Consider the following 13,590-nt stretch of genomic DNA (forward strand, 5'->3'; position numbering starts at 1 on the left):
CTAAGGGCCTATTTGAAAAATTGTATTTTTTTCGTGAGGATTCAAATGCTCAGTGCAGCTTTAGTTAACCACAAGTTAGTCGTTGTTAAAATTTCGTAATTAAAAGAATATTAAGACCTTCTGTCTCTATCCAACTATAATGTCTCTTTGTTCTCGACACAAATAAATTTTCATTATTAATACGAAATAAATTCGAGCCCTTTTTACCCCGCCATATTTCCCCCATTTAGCTAATTTGTATTCCGACATCGTGAGAGGCATTATGAAACTTGGGTCTGTATCCTCCATAATAGGGAAGTTCCTAAGCTTGTCGAATTTTTTTTTGCTCAGAATATGATATAACACCATTGCATAATTTGTTTTCTTTAAATCTCCATTTGGGAAAACATGCGGGCGTATACTAAACTCATCCATTATCGTCGTTTAGCTGGATGTGAAAACGCTTGTTCTGGGCATGGACAATGCACCCTGGAAGAAGGGCTTTATAAGTGCGTTTGCATTGAAGGATGGGCTGGTTTTGACTGCAGCATTGCTTTGGAGGCTGAATGCCAGGATGATCTGGATAACGATCATGGTAATATTCGTTTCTCGACAAAATGCAAATAAATCGACGTTCTTTGCTTTGTTTAGATGGAATGGTGGATTGTTCAGACAGCGAATGCTGTTCTCATCCCAGTTGCTCGGACCATATAATGTGCATATCAAGCAACGATCCAGTGGAGGTATTGCTGAGAAAACAACCTCCGTCAGTGACAGCTTCGTTCTATCAAAGGGTGAAGTTCCTGATTGAAGAAAACTCGGTGCAGTCCTACGCCCATATAGATGAGTATACAGAAAGGTAAGTCTAAGACGAATATAAGCTAAATAACTTAGTTTAAACCTCTAGCGCTTAATAGAATTAAACTTACAGCGTGTCACAAATTCAAAGAAGTACTCCATTGGACCAATATGTCCATATTGGACATTAACTTTATATAAATTGTAGTGTGTTATTTTATCAGGAAATACATCAATGTTTGTCATTATTAGGGCCCTTAATTAATGCGCCTATTAACGAAACTAATATCACAGATTGTTGACTGGTTGAAAACGAGGTTTAATTATATAACTCCGTGCTGCAGGATTAGCTAATTAATAATAATTTTTGATGGACCAATGCAGTACTTCTAGGTAAACGCGTTAAAACAATGTGATGTCGAAGGGCACCAGCCAGCAATTTTAATCACTTTTCACTCAATTTTTATTAATAAAGCTGCTAATTACTGTTACAGTTTCGTAACATAAGGGAGCTTTGTAAATTAAGGAAATAATTGGAAAAGTTAGAGAATTTTAACTGCGGGTTCTTCAGTAAAACAGACTATCTTATATTTACTGCATAAAATAAATCTTCATGGAGTTTTTCATATTTGTGCTGAAGTGCAATTTAAACCACTGACCACTAACTGTTCAGGCAAATTAAAAATGACAAAATTTTACCCTCTTTAAATTTCCGAACGTGTTAATGATTCGTTTCCTTATCGTGTTCAAAAAATTCTAACGACTCAAATTATTGAATATAATTTGACAATGTTGACATCTCGAATCCATTCGTAAGCAGGCACAAACTGACTCAACTTTTAGAAAACAAACTTTAAAAAACATGTTTTTTTGGACTTTTTGCCCAATCTGGCAATAGTGCCCGTTAACGCGGATGTACGTGTTTGCCAAAACCTGATATCGAGCTTTAATTACAATTACCGAGCACCATATTCTCATTTTTCCCAATAAAGCCAGATCGGGGATATTACGTCATTTAGAACTCGTTCAACAAAGTTCTACTTTAGCAAGAAGAACAAATTTTATAAATCAATGTTTAAGGGTTCATTGACCAATCCACCATGTCCATATCAGCGTCCAGAGTGTCTTAATCAATTCCCAACTATTTGATTTCCTTTATATCTGCAAAGCTCCCATATCGAAAATGAACTGTAAATTGGCAGCATCAACCCAGGCGTCATAAATTTAGAGCTGTAAAATTGAGCCGAAGTCATATAATACATTCGTAGCTTTTACTACTACTAACTTGATCGCTCCATACTTCATAAATTTGAAAAGTGTATTGACTCAGCTCACAATTTCGACCTCAAAATAAGTAACTAAGCTCGGACGTCGCACCTACCTTGGCCGAGCTTTTTCGGGCCCTTCCAAGGGCAATTTTTTATTCAAATCGCCGAGTCCCGACAAGCAAGGGCTAAATATGCATGTCGCTAAATGTGGACTATTATGCGCTATTAACCGATATTAGTCCCTGATTAGGTAAACACGAACTAGGTTTATATTGAATTAGATTAAAATAATGGAAGTGCAGGCGAGGCACCGATTTTTTCTTGCTTTGAATAATAAGGTTATTCCCCAAGAAAGTTTATTTTTTAACGTTTTGCTAAAAGATTGAATAAAATAGTGTAGATCTTCGATGAAGCCGGCTCGGGAAAATTAACTATAGAAAAATCAGATTTTCTGGCCTCGAAGTGTATTCTGAACTGTCCGCAGAAATAACAAATCGTTCGAGACACTTTCATTTCGGGTACATGAAAAATTCAGCTTGCCGGAACTCGTCCCGAAAAAATTGCCCTTGACTGGCCTATCTCTTCCCTCTCTGCCCCCCATTTCACCTCTATCCCCCCGAGACGCCGCTTTAATTAAATAGGAAGTAAATTGGACTGCGAGTAGCATAACTGTGGGGATTCCCGACGAGAATTGGCTTGTATGTCATGTTTGGGGTTGTTACTGCCCATCCGCTTCATCTCTGATGATTGATCGGATATTGCTTTAAAAACAAACAAAAAATACCCTACGTCGCTATCAATATCGTCTCTTGGAACAGCATAAATACTAAAGTAAAAGAACCTGCTTTCCAGGCGGGAATAATTAATGCTGACAAATTAATATTCCAGATTGCCATCAGATTTCATGTAAAACCTGATCGGACTGCTCTAGACCAAAATCTATAAAACAATTTCAGGAGTTTGTGAATCTCGAGATTGGAGTCGGCAAAAGTTTTTCAAAAAAACAATTTAGTTTCATAAATCCGAAGTTCCATTCATTAGAGACAAGTTTCTCTCGGGGATAATCGAAAATCGAAAGAGTTTCAAGGCCAAAATGAGTTATTTTAAGACGTAGGATGAACCAGTATTAAGTTTACTGAGGAGTTGTGGAATCGTGTAGGACGAGCTCTTTTAAAGATTGTACGAAATCTGAGAACTACTTGAGTATTAAAACAAAAATATTCGTGATTTTCGAGGAGGGCGGAAGACAAAAGTGGGGAGGTAAGGAAAAATCTCATCAAGCGAAGGGGACAATCCAAAATGGAGGAATTACCCTCATGAAAAACAAAGGAATTTTTTGCACGGGGAATCTTTAAGTGAAGCGATTCAATTTCATTGTCGGCAATTATACTTTGGCTGAGTATTTTGGTACACCATCCACCCTCGTGTTTTTACAGAACCATTCAATGTAAGCTACAAATTTACTAAAAGTTATTGTCGACTTTCCGTTGCAAAAATGATCTGGACGCAAAGACAAATCGCCCTTTTTTACGGGCGGAACCCGCATTGCCCTTTCATCCTTTCAAAAGCCAGTCGTTTATGGCAGAACAAAGAAACCGGGCCATCCTCCACCATAACTCTTAATAATTCGCTTCCCTGTCTCAACGATAACTCATTTCTCTTTTTCATAATGCTATTTACCGAAAGGACGTAAAACTTGCCGTAATACCGGGCCTTAAACGCTCAAATTGAATGTCGGCAGGAAACCTAATCTGCTTAATTTTTAATCGGAGCTCTCAGAGAACAAGGAAATATAAAAAATGCAAAATTAAATTTGGGAACATCCGCTCAGTCGTCTACTAATCCGTTTAAAAATTTAAAGTGGCGCCTCGGAAAATGCCCGTGTGTCTCGTCTTTGAATCCCTTTGTGTGCGTTTTACCCTTTTTCAGTCCAACCTTGCCGAGCTGTCGCTCCGAACGAACCCTTTTGCGATTTAAAGGATTTTTTTATCAAAAGAAAGCGTTTGTGCACCAAATACCACTTATCCTTACTTTTAATTTAAATAAGTTAATATATCCTGCTGAAATTTTTGATATCCTTAAAGAACAACTTTGTGAAATATATCTGATAATTAACGCTCAGTAAGGGTATTCTACTGTTGCACAAATAACAGCAATAATAATTTGAAAGTATTGAGTTAAATGAAAGTTACTACAGGTTAGTGAAAGGTGGTAAATAACTTGGTTTAACTTAATTGGCCTGTAATAACTTGAAAACCTAGGTATGTATCGAAAGACACACTGGTGGACACAAGTTGAGCATGCGTTTAAGATTTAAAGATATATTCTAATTTACATAAAGCATTTTGCTGCCTAATACCAATTGACAAAACCGTATCCAGGAAAGTTTTTGTCACCCTGTAAAGTAGTTTCTCTCGACTAGAAATTTGGGCTATTTTTTATTTGCTGCTTTATTTTTATGTAGATAAATATTATTCTTAGTTTCCGAGAGAGGAATGTGCTCCACATTTCCATAGCTTCGAATTGAATAAATTTGAAAGTATTAATATATTTCCTAGATGTTAACCTACTTTCTGTTATTCCATTTCCTAATATTTTGACCGCCAACCGGACCTGGTCTAAAAGCACTCAACACCTTTCCTTTATCAGATATTTCGCTTTACGTGACCCTAACGAATTCTTTCGCAGAGTAGGTGTCTAAATAGCTCATTGAGAAGGAGATCCGTAAATCTTGTTTATTTTATAATGCAATTTATATTCAGGTTGCCTAGGTAATATCAGAAGATAAATTTACTTCAAAAACACATTTTTTTCAATTTTACTTTTATTCATCGTACGTGCCCGAGATACTTCAAATAATCAACAACTATGAGAGGCATCGTCGCTGATCCGCCTAGAGGAGTTTCGGTCGTTCTACGGCATCGTAGACAGCGAGACAGAGTTACAACTCGTGCTCCACTATGAAAAGATTTCTACGCTCCATTGTCGGGAGATTTTCAGTGTTTTACTCAGTAAACAACTAACAACTGAAAGATAGAACTACACGAAGTGTCACGGATACTTCACACAGCCAACGACATCGAAGCCATCCATTACCTGAGCCCGGCAAGCCACTGGCTCGTAAATCTGTCAAATTGACGGATACTATAGAATCACAAAATTTGAGGAATTTTATGACACTATCTCAGGAAGTAGACGGTATTTTATCGTCAAAGAAGCGAATCCGTAAAAACCAAATACTGCAATTTGGGCAAGTTAGACCAAATCCGCTCAGGTAACGGAGCTGAGGAGGGGGCCTAGCAAAGAAATTTTATCCGAAAAGGGGGAAATTAAAACTGATCGAGGGGCAATCCAACCGTAGGATATTTCGACCGTTTGAGACAAGCAAGACCAGATGCGCTCAGATCGCCGACCAGACAAAGAGATCTGGAAACGACTCCCCGCATCATACACCACGGAAAATACGGTAAAATCTTACGGATGAAATTAGGACCTATTGAGGAAAACAGAAAATCGTAACAGACATTTATTTGTTTCCTACATCCATTTAAAGCGGTGATATGAATTTACCACCCGTTGTCCAAATCAGAGAAAATACAAAATCCTCGTTCCCCTGGTACCTACAAGAAGTGACAGGATGTTCTTCGAGCTATTATGTCAAGCTCAACTTGTGGATTCTAGAAAGTGACACACTTTATGTTAAATTTTAAGATTAGCGTAAGTCCATTAGAGCGTTCGTATCTTTGTACCGTTATCCCCAGATAATTTGAAATTTCAAAAGTCCCAAAAATTTAATACACTTTTAGTTAAAGGTCGGAAAGGTGTTTTCTGGTAAAATTTAAGATCGCAGGAAATCCATTATAGCTAAGCATAGGACCACAATTAGTAAAATTTTCTGGAAATCCCTCAGAGTTTAGTGTGTAATGGGGCAGCTGTAACTGATATTATTAGGCCCCGCAGGCTAATCCAAACACGTAAATCAAAATACTTAGGGTACATGTTCTGTATCCTTTAGAGGTCACTGAAGGGAATAGTGGGTGCCACAAGCTCCAGAAAGAAATAACAACGAATATATTTAATGTGTTATCGAACCGGAAAAATATTCAAAATTCAGTGATTTTTTGTTGGGACAAAAGGACTTTGAATCGTGTTCAAATGTATTCTGCCCGTCCGCTCGTCTCATTTCATTATAAAACTAACCTGAACTAACCTGAACTAAAGAGAAACGCAGTGAAACTATTTCCAAGCCTGACCTTATTAAAAGCCGCATTGAACAAAGCAATAATTTTGCTTCTATCTCATCGTCATTCTCATGTTTTAGTTGCAAAGTTTGCATGCCCCTAAAATACATTACGAAAATAATTTCTGCAGTAATAAATCAAGAGTAATCAAATATTTATTCTATTCGATACATTTTAGAGCAAGCTACGTTTCCCTCTCGTCGTACGTAAGAGAATATCCTACGCTCCACGGCTCATATCGATCTTCTTTTATGTTTTGTTGTTTCTTCCGTTCTTTATTACAAGAGCGGAAGTATTCTGCGGGAATTTTATCAATTCATTTTCGTCGCAAAGATAAAATCTCATCTGCATCACAGCTGCGAAATTTACTGCAGGTCTAAGTAAGCAAGATTTATTGTTGATGTTAAAGTGTTTAGCACAGAACGAACGAGGTGCAGATTTATAATACGCAGGATGGAAATAAGTCTTTTTGCAACATCTTGCAATCATTCAACCGAGATAAACTCAAAACGAAAACATAAACTCCATTTCAGGTTGCATATTTGCACAAGTTTTCTAAGTCTCCTTATGAGGCAATTCGTAATCAATCCGCGTTTTACGCAATATTTCCCAGACTAAACCAATTTGTCTGGCTGAATGGGAAGGAAAATAGGGACATTCAAATGAAAATATATCTTCATTGCGATGTAAATGGTTTGCAAACTCCGGTATTGATCAAACAATGTAAAGAATAAACTCCAGGCTTATTGTGGGATATTATGCAAATAGCTCGCTGGGAAAGTTGGAAGGGTCTAGTAGTTTCAACGCTGGATCTAATAATATTAGGCTGCTTTTGGCTTTTGAGCGGGAGGAAAAGTAATTTTCAATTGAAACAGTGATGTCATGAACAAAGCAATAACTCAAACAATCATAGCATATTGTGTGTATTGGGATATGCGCAAATAATTCACCTAATATGCTGTAGCTCTCGGCATACAAATTAAATATTGATTGAATCATTGAATGCTTTCTCAAAACGCAGGATTATCTGCAACTTTCCAGAATTATAAAGCTATTTCAGTAGAATTTTTCGTTAAAAGCTTAAAAAATGTGCCAATGAGACCTTTAATTGCTAGTCAACCAACTTTTGAAACGTATTTTTAATCGATGCTCACCTGGATTAGCCTAACCAAAAAAATATATTACGCTGACTTCTCCTGGATAGAAAAAATCCTGCCAGTGACCATCTAAAGCGTTTACCATGGTGCAAGTTTTACAGTTTCGTATTGCAGGAACTTTTACTTATCTCGTTCGAACTATACGAAATATTGTGCCACTATGCTTGACATAAAACAAAGCAATTTTTCTTAATAATAAGCGCATTCAGAGAACACACAGCACATATATTGCGCTAGAAATTTTCAACTGGCACAAGCTCACATTTTTATTGTCAGAGAACAAGCAGTCAGCGGATTTATCTTCAGCTGCTGCAGCGCTACAACTCCTCTGAATGCGCCCAATCATAATCGCGATCCCGCTACTGTTGACCCCAGTCGAAAGGAAACAGGCAATTTCGAAGTTCAGGTTTAATGAAGAATAAAGTGCTTTTGGACCAGAATCCCCTCTATGTGTTTTCAACAAAACAATCCTATGTATAACCGTAGTTAACTGAACCTATATTTGCTAACTTGTGTCTGTCATATGTCCGTAGATAATAGTCCGTTTATTTTTATTTTTCGTTTGTGTGTCCGTCACATTGTCCTGTCATAAGTCGGTGATTGAACGAACAAGTGAGAGTGGTGCGCAATATGAAATGGAATAAGAATCATTTTAATTGTCAGTGAGTAATTGAATTGCAAAACTCCTCCCCCACATCGCTTTGATGTTAATGTTATTAAATTTTTGATCAGTGACGATTAAAATGGTGATGTAATACATATGCCACATGCAAGTTTTATCGTTAGACAAAGTTAATTTCTCATATTAAGACAATTAAAACATTCATGTTAAGCATATAGTATTACGGGAGTGATTAGTAACTGTCCTGTCTCTTGTGTTCTCTGTGTCGCTGCTGCAACCCGTAGCGAGTTCTGGAACTCCTTTACACCGCGGTAAGTCGCAGCATACTCCCATATTCGTTCTCTGTCTGTTTGTCTGTTCTATGTACTGCCTGTTACATACCTCCATTAAAACTAACATTATTGGAAAGTCTAGCTTAACCTCAAGGTTTTTTCAAGAAAGTTTGAAGGCTTCTCAGTCCTCTTAAGACTTTCTCTAGATTTTCTCTCAAATGCATCAAAATTTTCAGTTTTGTATCCAATTTCATTGGCTCACCTAAAGTTGGAGATACAGAATTGAAATATGTGATTCATACTATGACTCGACCTCTCTGTTTGTTCGTCTACAATTTTATGTATTGTTCTTTGTGTGTTAATCGTTTATCATGCTTTTTATGGTATGTCTATGATTTTTTTCCTTGCAGGCAACTAAATTGAAACACAATTATTCTTTACTCACTGTAAAGAAGCAAACGAGCAAAAAATTTTGACTTATTTCGTAGAAGCATCTGAAAGAGCAATTCAAACAGATGCTGTTAGTTAAATAGTATTTATACTGTATACAAAAAGTGTTTGAAATTCTCATAACATTTGGAAAGCAATTTAGATATGAGCGGCATTAATATGTAGCTCAATAGCAGATCTAATACAATTTCTTTCTAAAATGCAAAAAATCTTTAAAAAACAGTTTCCGATATGCTAGAAGCATTCCATAGTATGAGCACATACATACATCCGCTGAATATCAACTCGTTTAGTTTTAATTGGAATGCACTGAATTTTGTTGATAATTGGAAAAATCTTGTTCCAAGAAGAAAAACTCTTATTCAAAGGAGATTATCCCAATTCGAACATACCTGAAATTTCTAGGAATTAGAGAGCATAAACGCTAATTTCAATTATTTCTGGAAAATCTCCTAAATTTGATAAAGGAAATTCGCAAAATATAAAATTAAAATTTAACGTATCCTATCCTGAACTTTGATTGATCGACTGAGTGACAATTTTCTTTGTGACGTGTTTTTTTTATCTCGTATTAATTTTTTATTTCTTGATATTATATTACTTTTGATGTGTCCTCTTATCTACTTTATTGGTTTAGTCATCCTCTTCATCTCAAAATATATGTTTTATAAGGGCTAGTCTAAATTAAGATATTTGGGGTTTTTAAATGAAGTAAATGAATTGCAGCAACTGTCCATATTTTTTTAGGAACGAACAAGTTTCCTGACACTTTTAAGAGGTATCTCTGAAATTGCCAAAATTCGGATTCTACTCAATGACTTCATGAATTCCTAAAAAAGACTGTATTTAATTAAATTAAAAAAAAGAGAAACGTGAACATTTCGAATTTTTCTGTATTACCTTCATTATTTGTTATCGCCTGTGAATTTGTCACAGTCAAAAAACTGATGTTACTACTAAATTCTTCATAGTTTTTTTTATTACAATTTATATTTCTCGTCTCTTTCTCTACTTTCTTGCTCCGCTCTCCGGCATCTAAAAATTTACGTTGTTTAGAACAAAATTCATATGTTTCTATCGTTTATTTTCACTCATTGCAATTATAATTTAATTTCGAAAAAAATTTAAGTGTTTTTTAAAAGACGTATACAGAAAAGAAATACTGAAAATATTTTTACAAGAACATCTTCAAATTTTTACTTGTAACTGCAAGAAAAGACCCATTGTGTGTTTCACTATTGTTGCGCAAGAAGTCTCTTTCGTTGCAATGTAATCGTATGCTCTGTCGCTGCGCCATCTGTATATTTCTTCATTTAATCTCATTTTTATCATTAAAATCCAGACTTAATCACTAACCTCAAATGCCGTGGTGGAGGAAAAATTAAAAAATTGAAAAAAACGTTTAACTTTTCCCCATATTCACATAATATAATTTAACAATCCGCAGAAATTTGTATCTACCTAGATGTCTGTTCAAGTAAAACACGAGTTGCCCAGACTCAAGTTGAGTTTTGACCACCTCAGTTACAGTCAAATCATCTTGGTCTGCACAACCAGTTAAATCAGTTTTCTTGACGTAAGGTAAGGGACCATGATGCAAGTTAAAAATTGTCAATTTTGATGATTTCCCATTTGAAGGAGTAGAATTTGATTTGCCCTCAAAAGAGATTTAATATAGGGTAGGTAATCAATAAAGGGCTTTCCCTTAAGCGACTTTTAAGATACAGTATCGATGTAGTTATCAAGCACACGCAAGGGGGAGAGATAAGTTTCTGATCATGATTAAGCAATTAGAGTAAATGGAAGAAATTGGATGAGGCATGAAAATTGCGGTGCTATTTTCCAATAGAGGTCTCAATGTGATTTAGCGTGAGAACGGAAATTGCGCAATTTTTAATCGTTAAAGGCGCTATAAAAGTAACATGAAATTATTTGCTGCATTTGTCTTGTCTAGTACCTCCAATAAATCTTTGCGTAGTACACGAATAAATCCTCAACTTTTAACTTGCATCATATGCAAAAAATCACGACAAAACCGTGCTAAAAACACACGCCAAAAACGTTAGACCATAGAACACACTTTAAGTATCTGACGGCTCAAACCGGAATCCCTACCCTTGTCTTCGTGTCAAGTCATTCCCTAGAGCTAGTTGTCTAAAGCACCGGGGACGCCCTTGAAAGCAACAGATCGCCCTACATAACAGCCAATTCAAACATCTCAAAGGGCATTTAATTGAAGTTCTTGTCGTGCTTTAACCAGCTGCTCTTTACACATTAACCTGTAACCTCTGTACAACCCGATATCCTTTATCGCACCTCTTATAATTAATTTTCCCAGAGGGACCCTTATTCTGCATCGTTGCATTTTGTCCAATATTCACATACACACTGTTAAAATTTAACTGCTGTGTCACTATGATAATGAGTATTTATAAGGCGTATGAACAATTATGGGTGAGCAATTTGCCCAAATTGCTATTGTTGCCCTTTCCAGTGATGGTGCACTTTCGGCCTTTTCTGCCTGAAACGGGTTAAATTTCATTAGTAAGTAGACCCTAATTTAATGAATGTGTGATTAACATTATAACTAATATTATCATCAGAGTATTTTCTAGATTTTAAGCTTTAGAATTCAGGCCATCACCATTTGTATGGTAAGTAAAAACTAGCTTTAATTACTTTGATATGATTTTCTTTATGTAAAGTCTTATAAATATTCATTACGTTCATAGTGACGAAGCAATGTGTTGGAAGATCAGACAATTCACCACCCCTTCTGTTGTAATATATAGAGACTTTTGTTCATTTAGAAGTAAAGGTATTGCCTGCGTAAAGTTACTTTGTCGTAATAATGTAAAATTAATCCCCTCAAAGGTGAAAATTCATTTACAGGCATGGCTGTTATTTTTACATTATTACGACTCTATGCAGCTTACATCTTATTCAGCGCTTCCGAGGAGATATTGCTAAAGTTCTGCATGAACTCTTCCATTTCATGAAAATTAATTTTCCTTTTTTACTATTTATATACGTTATAGCTAAACATATTATGCACCATAAACCAGATATCTTGCAGTTTCCGTCAAGAGCTGTTCTTTTATTCAATTTTATTCGACGAACCGTTTCTTTACTAGTTTCTGGTGCATTTTAAATACAAATTTTTCGTTTTTATTGAAAAATAATTTGAATTTTGTTTTGATTTAGTCGAGTGGCAGTCATGCGCGGACAGGTGGTTTCTCCTCAAGGACTGGGAATTGTGGGGATTCGAGTTTCCGTCGATAGAGAGTCCAAATTTGGTTTTACACTCACAAGAAATGGAGGATGGTAAGTTTCAAGTGCAAATGAAAATCCAGAAATTCGATATAGATTTGATGTAGACACCCTTCAGTGTCAGTTGCTTTCACTTACGGTCGGACGCACTGATGTAATCTAATTAAAGCACAAAAACGTTTCGGTGTTGGACTCCTCGACTTCCTTTCTTATCAGAAAAACATCCATAATATGGTATTTTTCGACGCGTATAGAAAATGGATCTTTGTTAGTTTTCGTACCAAAGAGATATTAACGGGCATCAACCTTTTAAGACTTTTAATAGCAACAAAAGGAGCTTATACGAATAAAGCTATTGACATTCCAGTGGCAACAACTGAAAGGAAACCTCATAACACTCTCCTTAATATTCAAAATCCAACAGACATCAACTAATAAATTAAGTTATGTCCTGGCCAGGTTATCATCAGACTTCCAGATGGTACTACCCGATATCAGTAGATTAGTGGAACTTTTAGTAAAATGTCCTCATCAGAAATATCTACTAAAACTGTGTTTCAGTGTTCCAAAATTCAACGATTTCGAGTGATTTATTAAAAGAGCAGTTGATCACATCGTGTTTCCCATAACTTGTTCTTCAATGACTCATTACTTTTTACTGCTAATCCATAAAATTCCATTCCATATTCACTTCTCAAAACCACATTAAGGAGTATTAAGAAATCCTTCAATGGACGACAAGGAAATCGTAACGCCCCTGCCATTCCTAATTTGATTTCATCCCAGCTTCGGATTTACTCCTAGTTTGATCCTCTGCAGACTTGTTTATACAAAGGGAGTAAGCAAATCTACGGTTTCAAATGATAAAGCAAACGTCTGAAGCCTTCGGTCTTTTATTTAAAGAAGTATTTGCCGTACTTTATGGGTTCTCTTTTCCTCTATCGTACTTTACAGTAAAGTAATTTTATCTTATTAAAATAAAACTTAAATCGGGTTTTGTGTCTCAAGTTTCAGCTCTAAAGCTCCGCGATAAGTTGGGAATCTCTCGTTCGCTTTGTAGTACAAATTTTTGTTTAGGCTTAATCTCTGAAGGACTTCCGGTAATCGCTTCTTACTCTTTTTTTTTGGAATTAACGTTGGATTCCTCTCGATTTTCACTCCTTAAAACTGAAATATTTGCGGCCCATTTAACTGAATTATTTAATTTTCATCTCCACGTTCATTGTGTCGAAAGTCATGACATCGGTTTAATTTCAAGGAAAATATTTATGTTCAATTTAAGTTGCTACGCCAGACAAAAACCGTATAATTACAAAGAAATTTACAGATATCTTTGATGTGGATCCTCTTTCTTTGCCACTTGAGTTAAATTTTAATTAAGATCTACCCTTTCAGCGTCCCTTCTCATTGCATCCCCTTTATTTACGTCTGAAAGGGAATAGGTTTGGTTTAAAGCTGCTTTAAATTGTTCCACACTCACTTGATGATTCATTCAAGCGATCCCAGCCACAACATAATGGTGATTTTTCCAGG

At 35.9% G+C, this 13,590-nt stretch overlaps 1 protein-coding gene across 7 annotated transcripts in view; it reads left to right on the forward strand.

The window, feature by feature from the left end:
* Positions 1–13,590, forward strand: part of Ten-a (tenascin accessory) — a 340,802-nt gene that overhangs the window by 304,175 nt on the left and 23,037 nt on the right. For 6 of the 7 annotated variants that reach the window (XM_066294416.1, XM_066294415.1, XM_066294419.1 and 3 more), the window contains 4 exons: positions 428–574; positions 631–838; positions 8,350–8,376; positions 11,992–12,111. In XM_066294416.1, the coding sequence (XP_066150513.1) occupies positions 428–574; positions 631–838; positions 8,350–8,376; positions 11,992–12,111 (502 nt within the window). The remainder of the gene's footprint in view (positions 1–427; positions 575–630; positions 839–8,349; positions 8,377–11,991; positions 12,112–13,590) is intronic. The other variant, XM_066294418.1, reaches the window with a different exon arrangement.

The sequence above is a fragment of the Euwallacea fornicatus genome, chromosome 21 (genome assembly GCF_040115645.1).
Source record: "Euwallacea fornicatus isolate EFF26 chromosome 21, ASM4011564v1, whole genome shotgun sequence".
NCBI classification, from domain to species: Eukaryota; Metazoa; Arthropoda; class Insecta; order Coleoptera; family Curculionidae; genus Euwallacea; species Euwallacea fornicatus.